The 18,576-nt window shown below is 41.1% G+C and overlaps 2 protein-coding genes across 2 annotated transcripts in view; both read right to left on the bottom strand.

Annotated features, from left to right (window-relative positions):
• The window catches only part of LOC145448217 (kelch-like protein 40), a 48,472-nt gene that overhangs the window by 23,903 nt on the left and 5,993 nt on the right, over positions 1–18,576 (bottom strand). The gene's annotated exons all lie outside the window — the stretch shown is intronic.
• Positions 5,784–18,576, bottom strand: part of LOC145448807 (uncharacterized) — a 30,304-nt gene continuing 17,511 nt past the window's right edge. Inside the window, exons 6-8 of the mRNA XM_080327258.1 lie at positions 7,131–7,284; positions 6,811–7,061; positions 5,784–6,349 (exon numbers count right to left, since the gene is read on the bottom strand). Coding sequence (XP_080183384.1) covers positions 5,784–6,349; positions 6,811–7,061; positions 7,131–7,284 — 971 coding nt within the window. The remainder of the gene's footprint in view (positions 6,350–6,810; positions 7,062–7,130; positions 7,285–18,576) is intronic.

Below are 18,576 nucleotides of genomic sequence, written 5' to 3'. Positions count from 1 at the left end.
ATCAAAGAACCAAGAATATGTGGAAAATACTGCTTCAAGTTCCAGAAAAGCTGTGAAATCCACATAACATTTTGTGGCCGGCCACAGAGCAGCTCGCTGTGGCCGGTGCTTCCCCCGATCTGATATGTCTCTCCAACGGTATAGGACATGTAGTTGCAAACAATTCCATAGTTTGTTATCTTTCGTATAGCTGAATAGCTGTGAATTTGATAATGTCAGGCTGATACAATCCTTCCCCTCTGTATCAGGTCTATGATAATTCCGCGATATGCGGTTATATACATATTTGATTATCATACTGCTATACAATACATACGACGTTCGAGATCCTCAACATCAATGGAGCTTGCACTCATTTGCACTATGAGAATTGTGTCGATGCATCTAAGAATATTTCTATGCTGTAGCAGCACGTGAACTTGACACACTGCAGATGTGCTGTGGATGTAGAATAAAGACAACGATGTAGCCTAACCTGCCGGTAATATTGGTAAAATGTGGGGCTTTATTGTTCCCAGAAATTTGATTTTGGTCACGTTTTCGATCCTATATAATTTGTATGTATAATGTATATTGTATATCCACCTAGGTGCCGTTCTTCCAGGCTGAAGCAAATACGAATGAGATGCATGTCGCAGTCACTAACGATGCCGTATATGCCAGAGGATACTTGATTACTTGGGTGCAAGGATCGTTTTGTATCGCATGTCGTTGTTAGATCAAGCTGCTAACCGATGTGGTGGGCTTAGGACGTAAATGTGCCTGCTATATAATTAAATTACTGTTATAATAATAGATAACTTCAGATACTTTGCGTTATCTAAGGCAGCAGCATCGATCGATGCGACATCAAATGCGGCGCCATCGATCGACGAAAAAATGCCCATGTCAAGCCTGCGAATTGACCAATAGGCATGATATATTTGTGGTTGATGCAGGGAACAATGTGCGATTCAGCGAACAATCTTGATGACACAGACAAGTCCCAATCATTCATTATAATTCGACATTTGAATGCAGTGCAAATACTTATCGCCGTGAAAAGTGCATCCGATCTCTCGTGCCCCTGGGTGTTTTCTGTGAAAAGCATGTACCGGACACATTGCATTCATGCAACTACTTGTATATGAATTGTGAATGATTGTAATCATATCTTCAATTGCTACACATTTTGTGAAATTGGTAACGGAATAAACAAACTTTTTGTAGCAAAATATGACGGCTTCTTTATGTAAAAAACGAAGGAGGGGCAGGGAGTCAGATTATCTACGTTTCCATCGCTAATGGGCTTGGGCGATGGAGATGCGAAGAAACTGCAAGGCTATCGAGTCTGCACCACGGTTTTATCTTTCACGCAATCCCATTGCGTTGATCGCCTGGCGTGGAAGCTGTGTGGACACCAGTTTTAATGTAAAGACGTTTGTCTGACCGAGCAATAAGATGTACGCAGTACGCTCATACATTACTCTATCAAATATATATCTAGATTCTAGAAATTTCAAGGAACGTATGTTTCGGTGTTAGTTTACAACGCATCGTCCCAGAGAACTTTTTCAATAGTCAGTGGGAATTAAATTCATTTCTACAGCGAACAGAGAAGGTAACACGTGTAAAGCCGTGCAAATTTTGAACCCATCCCTAAACTACTCAATAAAGTGGTAATGTAACTTATGTACGTGCGATAATATAGTGGAAGTCGTCTATACAAACCTTGCCACCAGCAAGTTCGTATTGTAAATGAAGAAGATCTAGTTTACTATTGTCAAATTGGATGCAAAGGGCGGATTTTGATCCAACTAGATGTGCCAAAATCACGAACTGGCCATGAACTCGTGGCCGGCCACGATGAATTCTCATGGCCGGCCATGAAATTCACTGTGGCCGGCCACGAGACAACGCATTTTCATGGCCGGCCACGAGAAATTCGTGGCCGGCCACAAAAAAATCTGTGGCCAGTAAGTGGCCACGGGAAAGCTGAGACCCCTACTGTGTTGTTCCGAGACCGAAGTTCCGAGGCCGCTGTCCTTAGTTCTTCAAAGACCATTCAAATTGATGTTCTGGATTCAATATGACAGGCCCAATCTATGAGATAACAATTGCGTATGTGTCCGAAGTCGTTGACCTTTGCAGTTAGGCTTACGCAATCTCTCGAGTTCTAGTCATTGGAATTAGTCTGGTCAAGTCAAGTGCGAACATGAATCGTATTGAATCTTTGCTCCGTACGTAGGCTAGTTTACGAAGTTGCCTTAAGCGTAAATTAGAGGTCTAGAAATTGTCCAGTCCATTGATCCAATCGTACGCCGGGTACCTCCGCTTTGGTTGCCTATCACCTGGTCGTAACTCGTAACCACCAGCTCAGTGGTCGTAGCACACCAGGATCGTGTACGCAACACTTTCGGACGGGCTTAGAAAAATTGGGGGCCTATCGATTTGCGTAATCTCTAACTATACCATGAAATCATAACGCATGCTACTAAGGATGACCTGATAATTTATTCGTGGCATAGGGACGATTCTTAGTTCACGTACATTATGTAAAATAATCCTTTGATTAAAAAAAATGAATAAAACATTTGTTACCACACTTGAAGTCACGGCTCACCGGCAAACCTCTCGCGGCACCTACGTTAAAATCACTGTTGTCGGGAAATTCATGTGACCATCATATTAAAGTTACTTTTTAACGTTGGAAAACGCCATTGTGACGTCATGTTGATAAAAGTCGCTCGCAGCCCTTGCCCCACCGCCCGATATTGTCACGAGCCGCCACTGCCCGCGGGCATATTTGAGTTTGAGACCTCTGTGGTAAGCCTATCATTGCTGCATCACAATACCAAAGTCACATACAATGCAACACTCGAGGCTTATTTTGGGGAGTTCCTGGACCACGAACAGAATAAATTTATATTTTCGCAATCAGTACCGGGGTAGCTTTCGATTTAAACTCGTTTTATGAAATTTAGGCTAATACAGGACAAGCCGGACAAAAATTACCGTCAAATAGCCTTCAACCAAATGGAAAGTGTGACGTACACCAATTTCACTGAGCCGTGAGATTTGCGTGGTTGTACCAAACCACGACATTTCGAGTCACAAAAGTCCTTCTCTGATTACAACGTTTGACGTGACGAGTACGAGTAATTCTACAGAGGGTCGCGTCCAAGACCAAATCACAATTTTCAGTCACGAATCATCAACGGGTCATGTTTTACCATATTAAACAAGTGATGTCACGTAATAGTTGATCTTCCACTGAGAGGTAACTTTTGAAAGTGATGTATTAGTGAAGTTTGATGAGTAGTTTCAGGCTTCTGGAGTAGTTTTAGAGCGAATTTTAAGTTCTCAAAAACTGGTAGTAAAATATTGTCGAATACTTCGAAATCCAAAATGCCGTCGCGGGCCGCACAAAATGGTCTAACGGGCCGCGTGTTTGAGACCTCTGGCTTACCATATGTCCTCTTTTGAGAGGATTTGTCCTCTTATTTGACTTTTTTGAAAGTGTCCTCGGAGGACGCCCTTTTGTCCTCTTTTTTGAGATTATGTCCTCTTTTTTGAAAATTTAGGTCAGCTTTAGAGCAAATTGCGAGTGATATGCCGCAAATTGGCACAGAAGTGAAGCTCCGGCGGGTATTTCGGAGTGAAAAACGGTGATTTTAGCTCTGAGCGAAAAGATGACCTTTTTTTTTAGTCATCCACCTGGCAATTTGGAGAGAAAAACGGTATTTTGAGCTCTGAGCGGGATATATGACCTTTTTTTTTTAGTCAACCGATCACAAAGTGGGAAAAATTCACCGGGTTTTGAGAATTCTTCTCCGGTTTTGCAAGTCTGAAATTTCTGAAAAAGTGTCCTCTTTTTAGATTTCCAAAATATGGTTAGCCTAAGCAATGACGTCTTGGAGCAGGCGAGGAGCACCGCACGCTGCAAGCGTATTTCCATTGTTACGCAAGCGATTAAGCACTCTCACTCTCGTGCGCATTTGCTTCTGATCTGCTCAGACGGCATGGCTGCGTCGCAATACCAAACTCACTTACAATGCAACATTTGAGGCTTATTTTGGCGAGTTCCAGGGCCGCGAACAGAATAAAATTTATATTTTCGCAATCAGTACCGCGGTAGCTTTCCATTGATCAAAAACTACCGTCAAATTGCCTTTGACCAAATGGAAAGTGTGACAAAGACCAATTTCACTGAGCCGTGAGATTTGCTTGTGTCCACACCATATAGGACACTCTGAACAAACTATCAAACTGCTAGGAGAAATAGTAAAATATCAAAAGGTCGTAGCTTGAGTTGCGTAGCTTATTTAGATATCAAAGCATGTAGGTATGGCAACCGACATTGGCATTATGTCATCCCTTCGATGTAGTTGGTTACATCCCGTGTCATCTTGGGTATCTTTATATATGTTATTATCGCCAACTTAATGCGGCGAGTATCAACTTGTCGTAGCCTACGCTTCACAGCTGTAACACCAACGGCTTCTTCGGCGATCGCACATTTCTATTGTAATTGCACAGATCCATTATGTTCAAGTTGTTATTGATCTGTTCCAACATTCGAAGGTAAAATCAAACGCTGATTCTATTTGACTTCCGTAATGTCATGTCAATATAGCCTAGTTATCAGAGTAGAGCTATGCTCGAAACCCGGAAATAAGGCCTACCTTGAAATACATTGAATTCGCCTATTATTGGTGGTGCGGCCCGCGGCGCCATCAAAAATAGGAAATTGGCCCGCGAGCGCATTTGAGTTTGAGACCTCTGCTCTAAATCTTCTCTGTACCGAGCATTTTACTGCTCCATATCTTCTTTACGCTGTGCGCGTTGTTCCGCCATCATTTCCTGCTGCTTCTCCAGAAGCTTCAAAATACCCGATTCCATGATATATGTTCGTCGCGGAAATAACTATATGAATCCGACTTTTGACACCAATTGTTATGTTCTTGATCTTGTTCGAACAATAACTCATACGACGAGGTTGCAATACGAAATCAGTATATTATACAGCAGAATAACTTCAAGACAGGCGACACGATCCAGAGTTCAGTTAAACGAAAGACCCCGAGACAACAGAACACAGGGTATAAATAAAACGGAAGGCACACGAGGAAATAATGATTGGCGCTAATTACTAGTCCTATACAAAATAGAGTGAAACGATACCAACGTAAATACACGAACATAACCACTCCAGCATTACCTTCCAGTTATTATATACTCGAAATTATTTTAGTTGCTGTTAGCCGTAGGTTGTCATGACCAGTGGAAAAGGACGCAGTTTCTCCCTCCCGTTTTGGACTCGTACAATGTAACTCTATACGTGCCACTACGTCTCTTCAGAGTCGGATGAGAAGCTTGATGTAGCCTACGTATAATTCGATAATATGAATATATTTTTAGCGATTAACATGAACTTACATTAATTCTAAAATTTTCCAAATACCTTTGTGGCCCACCTCAAATGCTCCTGTTGCCCACCCTTTGAGAACCCCTGCTCTAGCGGGTCCGCGGTGAAAAAGTACACAATTGCGTCAACAAGTCTGTATTTTAAGGTTGACGTGCACTGATCTAGATACTGCAGTCATTGATCACATGATCATATTCGAAATGAAAGCAAAAAATTGGTTTACACTACGATACGAGCACGAACATCAACTTAATATAACTTATTATAAAACATACCCAATTATAGATACCGCAAACTATGCCTAGACAGGAAATATACAATCACATTAAGACATTGTGAAAACCATGAATGAACGTTGGCACTTGGCGGGCAAACACTATACAATGCACTTAACGTAAACGCCTTGCCTGATCATAGTACGAATTCTGATCAGAGAAATTCCCATGTAGTCGCTCTCCCAAGGATCGAATGGTAGAGGTTGTCTCGTCCACGTATAATCAAGGGGTCGACACTTCTGAAATTTTGTTGTGTTCGTCGCAGTCCGTCCAATTACGTAAAGTTCTCCGTTCAGAGTAAAGACGGCAAAAAAACCCAATTCACATGATGGATCTTCCGACGGTACCATCCGCGGAATGAGCGGACGTTCCGCGAGATCGTATCTCACGATGGAGAGATCATTTCTAACGACATACAGGTTGTTATTTTCGTATGCCAATCTAAGTGATCTACGGAAATCCAGCGGTAAAAAAGTTAGCTCCGCCCATCTATCCGTCGCTGTATCGTAACACTCTATTGCCGAGTGAAAACCATACTGCGAACGTCCTCCCGCGACATATATTTTGTCGTTACTAACACAACAGGCAAATGAGGATCGCGCATAAGACATTGCAGGAGCCCGGCACCAAACACCGCTGGCTTCAAATTCTTCGACTGCTTTTCTAACTGAAATTAAGATTTCGTTACGCGAGTGATGCAAAATTCGTGGCAAAGCGTTAAAATAACCTAACAGAAATAGATATCGGAATATAATTCATGAATGTCTAATTATGAAGAGTTACAGAATATGCTACGCTCACGTTCACGCCACACTATCACTTTACTCAATGATAATGAATATTTGGCGATTGCAACGAACCACTGTAAATCAGCACTATATATAGTTCAAATCTGGGCCACTCGGTATCATGCACTTTACAGAAACATTGCATATAACGCGTGGTGATTTAGGGTCACTAACCACCGTTGACATTTGCTAAGACAGATGTGCTAAATTCACTAGGCTCACTTAAGCTCTGATCCGTTGTCGATGATCTGCGTATAACCCGCGGTGTGTCGGTTGCGAAAATCACCGTCAATGTCGTCATCGCGAAAACGATAAGAGCTCAAGCGATGAGAGCACTTACCTACAGTATCCCTCGTGAAGGTCGTCTGCGTACCTTCTCCGCCAATAGCGAACAATCGGTCTCCGACGGCAGCGGCACAAAAATCCGCTCGATTGCGCCTTATGGACCTTCGAGGGCTCCAGCGATCCGAGGATTTGTGATGGTGATACACGTACACACTGCTTTGGTACGGCGATACACGATCAGTTGTCTCCATACACCCGCCTAAAACCCACATTTCGTTTTTGAAAGTGGTAACTGCAAAGCGCGTTCTACAGCAAGAAACAAGATGCGTTTTCGATGTCACTGACGTAAATGACGTAAATGTCAATGGTCGCCACCTTTGATTCCCTTTCAAGAGGTTGTCCACCTGGTACCAATCTTTCGTGGAGAAATCATAACGTTGAAAATCATTAGTGAGAGTAGCAGTTCCGTGTTTCACCGCGCCGCCGAAGATTCCAAGCATGTACAAGTCGTAAGACTTGGGATCGCATTCTGTATACATGGAAAATCTCATAATCGGGTCGTCAAAATCTAAGATATTTATTTCCGAACTGTGTGTTTTCACAAATTCTCGGGTGTACCGGGATCCATTTGGAATTTTCGAAGATGACTATACTAAAGCAGTAGCTCCTGGCGCTTTTCTTCTGGATCACCCATTTTCTGAAATATTCGTGGTCTTGCGTCCCCCATATTTCAAGGGTTGTACCAGAGACGACAGAATAGAGTTCAAATTCCTGTCGGTCTTTCATGGTTTGCATTCGACTATTGGAAATATTTCGCGTCGGAATAGTGCACGATGGCCACTCAACTATAACGATGTAATAGCAACCGTTGATATTTTCTGTATCAAATCAAGGTTGTTGTAACCAACGTTTGGTACGGGATCAAAGTACTAATACGCACGCCCATCCTCCCCCCCCCCCAGTGATTGGCGATACGCCCTGTGCGAATATTAGCCTACATCATCAACTGCTACGCCGTTTTTCTCTGGCGCCCCCGATACCACCCGAGGGTTTCCACCCTTGAGAATCCAAATCGCACCAGTGAGTTCTGATTCCAAGGTTAGGAACCACTGGTATAGTTATATATAAAATATTGAATTTAGTCAAACGGAAAATCATTCTTGAAATCACGAGCACCTCATCTGGATTCCAGATCACATTGCAACAATATTTCCCGTAATTTTCTGTCAATGATAGGTAGTTAATCGATTGGAAACAATTATCAAGCAATCCTTCTTCGAAACTAAAAACACAGCTTATTAATATACGAAACGACCCATTATTTTACAAAGCTGTTGGATGAGTTTTGGCAGACTTGTTTCAAAATCCTATTTCATGGTTGGTGCAGAAGCAATTAGAGTTATATTGCTATGTTTGCATCGTCGCGTCTATGTGAACATGGATTCCGGTTTTGATCGGAATTATGAGTGGTAACAGAGAGAGGCACTTTTTGAAATTAAAGAAATACGGGTAGGTTTGTCAGCAATGCAAGTGCAATTCGGACGTATCTGTTCGTATGAACAAACGCGGAGTTCAGCGTATTAACACGCGACAACATTTTGTCAACGCAACTATTCTTGTAAGTGTGCCGCGAGCATTACTAATTTTTCGATTGCGCTACAAGCTAGGGATGGTGTGAACCTCTGAAAGGTTCAGGTTCGTGTGAACGCGAACCTTTTTGAAAGGTTCTGTGTGAACACGAACGTGAACCTCATGACGTCACGTGACGTCATATTGCTAATTCCAACCCTATCTTTCAATGAAGTGATACCCTACTAATGTACAAGATACCTAGTGACGACTCGGGCTACATAATGCCACAATGCCGAAGTACATATTGGTGTTTTAAACGTCGCTGAGTGCGGAGATAATTAAGTTAGCTGATTCGGGAGAATGCTAATCGTGTGATTAAATACCGCTAATCGCGCGATGGTTAGTCGCGGTGTCCCGAGTTTTCAATCAAGTGGCGTTATCTGTTGCATCATAATGCGAAAATGCGTTATATATTGGCTGCTAGTTGGTGAATAAAACTAGAGATCCCACAATCTCCATACTGAAACAACAGGCTGCTAACGACGATACTGCCACTGTAGAATTATCATCATCGCGAAATGAAAGTCGTGTCCAATCAGTACGGTACAGCTAAGAAACGGATATCGCTTTGCAATGGCGGGTAGTCCTACATAATTCGTTGATTGTTTAGTGAAGCCATAACCTAGGAGACAATCGGCACGGTCATTATCGGGAATAATTAGACGTAGGAATGGTACGCAGTTTCTATAGATAACTAGAAATCTATAGTTGTTCCAGTTTGTTAAATCATGAGATTAACACTAACTTATGCGCCGCGATCAACCGGTTTCCTTAATCCTGGGTTGATAAATCCTGACGAACGCGCTAATCGACTTTATTGCTAATCCAACTTTATTATCTTTGCCCTAAATGTATCAACTGAGGCAATTAAAGGATATAATACTCCCATAAAATCAATATTTTCCGTCGCTTTGCCAACAATTTCGAAGAGTACTTACCATAGTGAACATAAACTTACGCCTTAACGGTCGAGACCAGACCGGACAGGACAATGTATCCGGCGTCAGAGTATCGCTACATTGATATTGAGCTGAATGTAAAACAGGTTTCTATACTTGCTACAAAAGTTATACACTATACAGCAGTGGCCAACACCTCAATCGCACGGATTTGGTTTTAATGATGCAGTAAAGAAAAAAGATACGAAGTCAAGATTGACCCCGTACGCCTGCTAGATTTTTTTTCATCAGAAAACGATATCAATTTCATTGATTGGTTGAATAAGCATCATTCGCTTACTGCGTATTTTGCTCGTGATGTTTATGATGGCGGGTAAAACTCACAACAGAGAGTCACAAACGGAAACCTGGACGTTTCGAGCAAACTTTTGTAACAAAGCAAGTAAAACATTTGAGATTGTCAAGGTGCATGCTCGTTTAGTGTTGCTTTTTAATGCTGCCAGCGCAATGTATGGAGTGCCCCGCAGTTGAAATGCAATAAATATGAACCAAAGATGTTGTAACGAAGTGAAAATTGTAATATATGAAAAAGGTTCACAGTGTAGAACCTACCAAGGTTCTGTTGTGAACGCGAGTAGTATAGTAGATCGCTCGTGGTGTGCCATTGGTTCTTATGGGCGCGGCGGTGAGGTGCCTGAAAACCGGGGGTGGTGAGCGGCTCTTATTTCTTATGGCGGGGGTGGTGAGCGGCTATTGCGTCTTATGGCGGGGGTGGTGAGCGGCTCTTATTTCTTATGGCGGGGGTCGTGAGCGGCTGGAAAAGCGGGGGTGGTGAGCGGCTATTGCGTCTTATGGCGGGGGTGGTGAGCGGCTCTTATTTCCTATGGCGGGGGTCGTGAGCGGCTGGAAAACCGGGGGTGGTGAGCGGCACTTATTTCTTATGGCGGGGGTGGTGAGCGGCACTTATTTCTTACGGCGGGGGTCGCAAGTGGCTGGGAAACCGGGGGTGGCAAGCGGCTTTTATGTCTTATGGTGGGGGTGGCGAGCGGCTATTGCGTCTTATGGTGGGGGTGCGCTCGCATGTCGCACTTTCAGGTACAGGCATCTCTCGCACATCGCATGGAAAACTCGTGGTGGCATGTCGCACTTTCAGGTACAGGCATCTCTCGCACATCGCATGGAAAACTCGTGGTGGCACATCGCCCTTTCGGGTAAAGGCATCCCTCGCACGTCGTACTTTCGCATGTCGTGCTTTCGCGTATAGGCTGTGTTGGTGATTCACCATGTGTTCTTATGGGTGCGGTCGTGATTCGCACTTTCGAGTATAGGCATCTCTCGCATATCGTATTGAAAACTCGGGGTCGTGACTCGCCTTTTTTGCTATAGGGGGTGGCGGTGATTCGCCTGTCGTGTATTCTTACGGGATCTGTGGTGACTCGCCATGTATTCTTATGGGTGCGGTCGCATGCGGCTATTGCGTTTTATGGCGGGGGTGACGAGCGGCTCTTATTTCTTACGGTGGGGGTCGCATGCGGCTATTGCGTCTTATGGGTGCGGTCGTGATTCGTACTTTCGGTATAGACTGCGGGCGGCATGTCGTACTTTCAGCAAAAAAGGTGTGAAATAGTTTGCTAAGTCTAGGAATCACTTGCAAGGTAATATTTTGGTATTTAGTTTACCACAGAGCCGGCGTAGACGGTGATTCGAATATCAACAATAACAACGGTCACAAATTAACACTTCAAATAGCTGTGAAATAGTTTGCAAAACCCCGCGATCGCTGACAAGATAATGTCTCGGTCATAACCATCTTTCACGACTTGGTGTCATAACCATACCGATCACTCACGCGGTGAAATTTTCGTAATCAGTTTGACACAGAACTTGATTTCGCTGGTAAGATTTAACAAGTAACGAATAACAGACCGCCAGTGTCGGTAACTTGAATAGCGACAAATTGTCACTTATTTCCGCTCTAACCCTAATCCTCTGTGAAGTGAGCGCTTATTCAAAAGGGTGTGATATAATTTTAAAATCCGACGACCACTCACCGGATAATGCTTCAGACATAGCAATCCCTCATGCCCGCTCACAAGGTAATATTTCGGTAATTAGTTTGTCCCAGAACCGTCGCAGACGGTGATTCGAAAACCAACAATTTGTCACTTGCCCGCGATCGCTATATGTTTCACGCCTCGCGAAAAGTGGCTGACTTTAGTTGCGTGATAAGATCCATGAAAATATTCAATCGATGTGTTAGTTTGTCAACTTGAAATGTAACTCACTACACAAATCAAGTTGTATCGTATTTGAATGTATTGATTCGACCCAACTCAAATCCTATTAACGCGATCCGTTGAATCGAACGTAACCTGAATATTACTGACGCCAACATTCACCCTCATCGGATCATTCACACATTCCACGCCGCTGTTTTAACACTTATAGAATCAATACCAACTATCTCTGACCCGATAATATTCAATCATTTTGGTAATTTGCCAACTTTAAATCCATTCGCGGGATGTACTAAAGGTTAATCCAAATAATCCAGAATGAAATATTTGGACTTTGACATTGTGCGAATTGAAATAGGTTTGACAAACATGACTACCAACTTTCACCCAGTCACATTTCAAGATTATACTTTGAAACAATCCTTGAAACTGACAACTCTATTCACGACTGAGTTTTCCGTTTATCAAATAGAGTTTCAGTAAATACTATCGCGATATTTTAATGTGTTACTACACACAATAGAATCAATCAATGAAATAACACATGTTGTAAATATTTCTAACTTGACAACCACTTGTGCATACCGCGATCGACTTGTGACGCGATGAGTTAAATCGGAATAATTCAATCTATTTGTCGAAACCTTGAACAAACTATCGGGTTATTTTTTGTTGCAATCGAGTGGACGGAAATAGTATTACGTCTCGACATCTCGCCATCTTACCATATTCAAAGAGTCAACCACGAAAACATTGTCAAATTAATCCGTTACCCGACCAACTCAAGCAGTTAGCCAAGCATACACGAGTCCATACAAACACTAAAACCTAAAATCCATAACAAGTTCGGATGTATTCGTATCCCTACGCATCTTTTTTAATCAACTTGAAAAGTCGTTACTATTCTGTAAGATAGAGGGATTACTACGCGGTATATTCTGCAAGACAAACTAATTACTACTCGGTATATTTTGTGAGACAAAAGTAATTACTCTTTGGTACAGGGGACTTGAGCTTAACATAATATGTTCGAGTATACGAGATTTGAAAGTCTGATCGACGTAGTTGCGACTTCATTTCTTACAATCGAACGCTGGTGTTACATTGAAAGTTATCATGCTGTAAACATAAGGATTGACACATCGATTTAACATATGTAATAGTTGATCATGACTTGATTATTAAATTATTCGCGTTAATTAGACCCGGCGTTGTGTTGAAAGTTATGACAGCAACAAACTTTTCAGTACCAATGTTATTAACATATTAAGCTGTAAAACTATGCGTGTCTGAAATGTTCTTGAATGGAAAATTATTCCACCTTGGTACATATCACCCTGCGTATCGCGGATATCAGAAAATATTTTACAAATGTAATTGTCCCCACTAACCAAGACTAAAGATGAAACAACAATTTCCTTTGTTAAACAATAACCGGTACAATACTTTATCATCGTAATCAGCAGTGAGAATTGAAACACTTTCGCACATTATCCGGTGTCAAGATATCACACTAGGTGAATTGACATACCGCCGCTTGCATAATACCTAATCCGTTCACACCATTTCACATACTTTGATCATTACAAAAGTAAATTGGAATATGTTTGCTAGATGCATTCAATTCAGTTAGAAATGTCTGGTGCACAACAATCGTAATATCAAAAAAGTACTTGCTACACTGTTATTTGCTAAACGTGTTTTGCATTGTTGTTCATTTGTAGTATTGATTGTTCTTGAACCCTCAAATAATAATTCCCGACATGAAACCAAGCCACTGAAAGTCGTTACCATCACGAAGAAACAATGTGTACGATGTTTGTCAAATGTATCCTACCTGGCCACCAGAAAACAATTTTCACTCACTCGAAATGAAACCAATGTGATGGTCTCCATTCGATATTTTGTTTGTGTCAAATACTTTACAATGATCACATTTGAGTGGTTGAGGTTTACATCATCAAGTTGTTATTTGTAAATCAAGATTTCGGTAAACTTGTAAATGTATCGTTTAACTAACCAACATTTAGTGATTGTTGAACATACGACTTCGAAATACTGCGTTGATCGTAATTTCCATCATCGTGATAATCGAAGTACATTTCTTTCGAATTCGTAACAACCGGCGTTTCTACGACATGATAAATTTTTGACAAGTTATGCTTAGAAGATTGGTTGCATATCGCGAAAAATAATATACCACTCATATTGATACTGTTACTCCATTGATCGATATTTTCAAACGAGTAAAATTTATTACTTGAGTTTCCCCGCTTAATGTAAATGCAAACTCAGCCGTCTTTTAACATCACAAAGGCATTGATAAAAAGTAGGCAATCAAACACAACACTTTGTACGACACTAATTATTGTTCCACACATCTCATTTCATACTAAGTGTATACGAAAGATATTCACGACACATGAAAATATTCGCTCATGCTACGAACATACGCAATGATTGGTGGTGCTTTCAAACTGTTTCGATATCACAAGAACTTTATTGTCTGAATGGGTGTTCATGTATCTTAATAATCAAATAGTTCAACACAGAACTAGTACTAACAGAAACATCAGAGAGTTGTTTACACAAAAGTTTGTATGTGTACAGTATGCGAAAACCATGTGTAAGTCCAGCACAATTGCAGTATCCATCCGAGTTTAGTCAACACAAATTTATTACAACGGAGCCACGTAAACTTTCGTGAAAGAAAAGCATACTCACTTCCAGAGGGTTATGTCAACACCATAGCAGTAAATCAGCTACTCCAACAACAAAGTACATATGTTTCTAGCCACGATCCTTACATCTTTCACATAGATCAATCTACTTTGCTAACGAAAAGTGCTGAGTCATCACATGATCGCCCTCACAACAAAACAGCTAGTAGATATTATCATTCAAAATATTCCTAACCCTTTACACACCAGTGACAAATCATACAACGAATATGTTTTGTGGGTCGAATTGTTGTTCAGTGTCAAGTCTACCTGTTGAAACGTACATTAAAACAGCGCAATTCAATTAAAACCACGAATCTATTTTCATTTCCTCACAAACTGTCACATACAGAAAAATAAATTTTATTCCGCCAAAACATACTTGTAACCAATCGCTTTCATTAAACACACAACACCATAAAAGTATTTACTTTCTACAACATAGACATTCCGATGTAGTCAAGAAATATTTTTATTAATCAAAATCATCGACTTCTGTTTACGGCGTTAGTGTGTGCATGTCATACATGTGGGATCCGTATTAAAATGGACACGACACGACTGAATGTAAGGAGATAGAAGTCTATCGCATAGATTTACATGTGGTCTTCGCTACGGTTTCAAAAAACGAATCATCTCTTTTGCATTGATCGAGACCGAGCAAGTTAGTTAATGGCCATGATTGTGTTTGTCATATGCGAATGATAGGGTTACTGTCAAATCTACATACAACAACCTTCTGGCACTCATAATAGCAATTTCATTCTCTCCCTTCGTAATTGTAGACTCACGACAAGTATATTGTACAACTCGACAGCTACGTTTAACAACACCAACGACACTAAACATACGATACCTACCCAAGTAAAATTACCATTTTCACCTGAAGGTCAGTCGTTACCTGAGTAAAAATACCATTATTCTTTGGAGATTTATCGTTTAATCAGAGTAACAAAACATTTTCACTTGGGGGTCTATCGTTTCCAAGAGTAACAAGCCCCCTTTCCTTTGGAAATCTATTTTTTCCCTGGGTAACAAACCTTTTTCACTTGGAAATATATTTTTTCTCTGGATAACAAACCTTTATCACTTGGAAATATATTTTTTTCCCTGAGCAACAAACCTTTTTCACTTGGGAATATATTTTTTCTCTGGATAACAAACCTTTTTCACTTGGAAATATATTTTTTCTCTGGGTAACAAACCTTTTTCACTTGGAAATATATTTTTTACCTGAGTACCAAACCTTTTTCACTTGGAAATATATTTTTATCCTACAGCAACAAACCATTTTCACATGGAAAACTACTTTTACCTAGAGTAACTAATCATTTTCTTTTGGAAATATATTTTCTCCCTGGGTAACAAACCCGTTTCGTTGGGAAAACTATCATTTACCTGAGTACCAATACCGTTTGCACTTGGAAATCTATCTTTTCTCTGGGTAACAATACCATTTTCGTTTTGAAAACTGACAACCACACCCGACAATTTGATATTTTTGTATATTGTTGCAACGGGCAGTGACAAAATATACACCAACAACGACTCCGATACATTTGTGCAATCGCATATTTACTTGTGTTGGTGCATCCCATCAAAATCATCGGTTACCCACATGCAATGTGCTCTTGTATATCGAAATGTATGTTTGGGAAATTGGACAATAGGTTTCGATAGGTCTGTGATGTCCGGGTTCGTGCTTTGGATTTTCCAGAGTCAAAATGTCTGAATAAAACACCTCCTCGACGATGGTTGGTATGTGGATAACGGTGTTCGGAAAACGGTTGGATTTATGTCACCCATCGCGATAACAATTCCAGGTCGAGTTTTCCCCGCATGTTTACTATATTGTGTCTTTATTGATCAATGTATGTCTCAACATTCAGTTTGAAATCGGAAACTCTGATAAAGTATGTAACCGGATCCGGATATCAACTCTGAATCGATAAACCAATGAGCAATATTCAAAGTAAACATGTTACACCCTGTGTTTCCACGAGAAAATACCATCCAGACGTACGTCGCGCTTGTTTGCCCACACCAGTATACGCGTAAATGGAGGTGTGTGACATTGCATGCAATGTGTTGGTATACAAACATCGGGGAGTAATCCTTCGATCCACAGACATTATCATAGCCGGTAATTTTGATGCAGATCGAATGTCATCAAGCACACCCGATAACAATACCAATAAGCCACATTGCAATGACTCTGAGTCCGCGCTATGACATCGATATTTCGACACCGTTCACTGATTTATTCGATGGTGTTATCGTGTTGTAACATTACAAGATAGTCATGACCCTATCTGCAGACGGACCACCCAGACCAATTGGATACATCGGTCAATATCCGTCGTGTTGTCGACACCGAAGTTTTCTGCTGAGACTGCAGCGTTTGACCAATGTGAACTATCGAAGTACGGGTGTTCGAAATGATTGCGATCAGTCTTTCACTAAATCACGATGCATGGATGTCGCTACTCCCACATAACGACTCCAGATAAATATCGTGAAAAGTGATTCTGCAAATCTCGGACTGATACTGTGATCCAATAAGGTGTGTTTCTGTGGAATGAAGACTACAATCGTACACCACACTAAAACACATCATCGTAAGGGTCGAATTCGTCCGGCGACATTTCGAAACGGTCATCGCCACAAGAGATCGAGGTTACGCTCGTCATATCGGTAACATTTTGACACTGTCATCACCACAAGGCTATTGACGTCGATTCTGTTGGTCATGTCAATCCGTTTTAGAATGTACCGTTTTTCAAGTCCCCGCATCATAGTGTTACGACACAGACAAGAAGCGTCGGTGGAAATAATACAACACGGAAGGGACACTTTGGTGTTATTTGACATGGACTTTACACCTGACGAACCTTATATTCGAGCGATGCATTGGAATGCCGCTTGTATTATTGACGTAGAAGGAACAGAAATGTATCGATTTATTGGTTTCGTGCATATCCAACGAAAATCTGGGTATATGATTGTGCACGGTGAATGTCCGTGAACGCTCTATTGATATATGCTGTACAGTTTACTTTCGCCGTCGTGCGAATAACCCATGTTACGGTTCCATGTTTGTGCGTCTGTATGTCATGCTTCAGATTGACTCAGAGTCATTGCAATGTGGCTTATTGGTATGACATCATTATCGGGTGTGATGACATTCGATCTGCATCAAAATTACCGGCTATGATAATGTCTGTGGATCGAAGGATTACTCCCCGATGTTTGTATACCAACACATTGCATGCAATGTCACACACCTCCATTTACGCGTATACTGGTGTGGGCAAACAAGCGCGACGTACGTCTGGATGGTATTTTCTCGTGGAAACACAGGGTGTAACATGTTTACTTTGAATATTGCTCATTGGTTTATCGATTCAGAGTTGATATCCGGATCCGGTTACATACTTTATCAGAGTTTCCGATTTCAAACTGAATGTTGAGACATACATTGATCAATAAAGACACAATATAGTAAACATGCGGGGAAAACTCGACCTGGAATTGTTATCGCGATGGGTGACATAAATCCAACCGTTTTCCGAACACCGTTATCCACATACCAACCATCGTCGAGGAGGTGTTTTATTCAGACATTTTGACTCTGGAAAATCCAAAGCACGAACCCGGACATCACAGACCTATCGAAACCTATTGTCCAATTTCCCAAACATACATTTCGATATACAAGAGCACATTGCATGTGGGTAACCGATGATTTTGATGGGATGCACCAACACAAGTAAATATGCGATTGCACAAATGTATCGGAGTCGTTGTTGGTGTATATTTTGTCACTGCCCGTTGCAACAATATACAAAAATATCAAATTGTCGGGTGTGGTTGTCAGTTTTCAAAACGAAAATGGTATTGTTACCCAGAGAAAAGATAGATTTCCAAGTGCAAACGGTATTGGTACTCAGGTAAATGATAGTTTTCCCAACGAAACGGGTTTGTTACCCAGGGAGAAAATATATTTCCAAAAGAAAATGATTAGTTACTCTAGGTAAAAGTAGTTTTCCATGTGAAAATGGTTTGTTGCTGTAGGATAAAAATATATTTCCAAGTGAAAAAGGTTTGGTACTCAGGTAAAAAATATATTTCCAAGTGAAAAAGGTTTGTTACCCAGAGAAAAAATATATTTCCAAGTGAAAAAGGTTTGTTATCCAGAGAAAAAATATATTCCCAAGTGAAAAAGGTTTGTTGCTCAGGGAAAAAAATATATTTCCAAGTGATAAAGGTTTGTTATCCAGAGAAAAAATATATTTCCAAGTGAAAAAGGTTTGTTACCCAGGGAAAAAATAGA

The sequence above is a fragment of the Botryllus schlosseri genome, chromosome 10, assembly GCF_051294905.1.
Source record: "Botryllus schlosseri isolate E-star chromosome 10, Bs_hap1, whole genome shotgun sequence".
NCBI lineage: Eukaryota > Metazoa > Chordata > Ascidiacea > Stolidobranchia > Styelidae > Botryllus > Botryllus schlosseri.
This window is presented reverse-complemented; position numbering and strand designations above follow the sequence as displayed.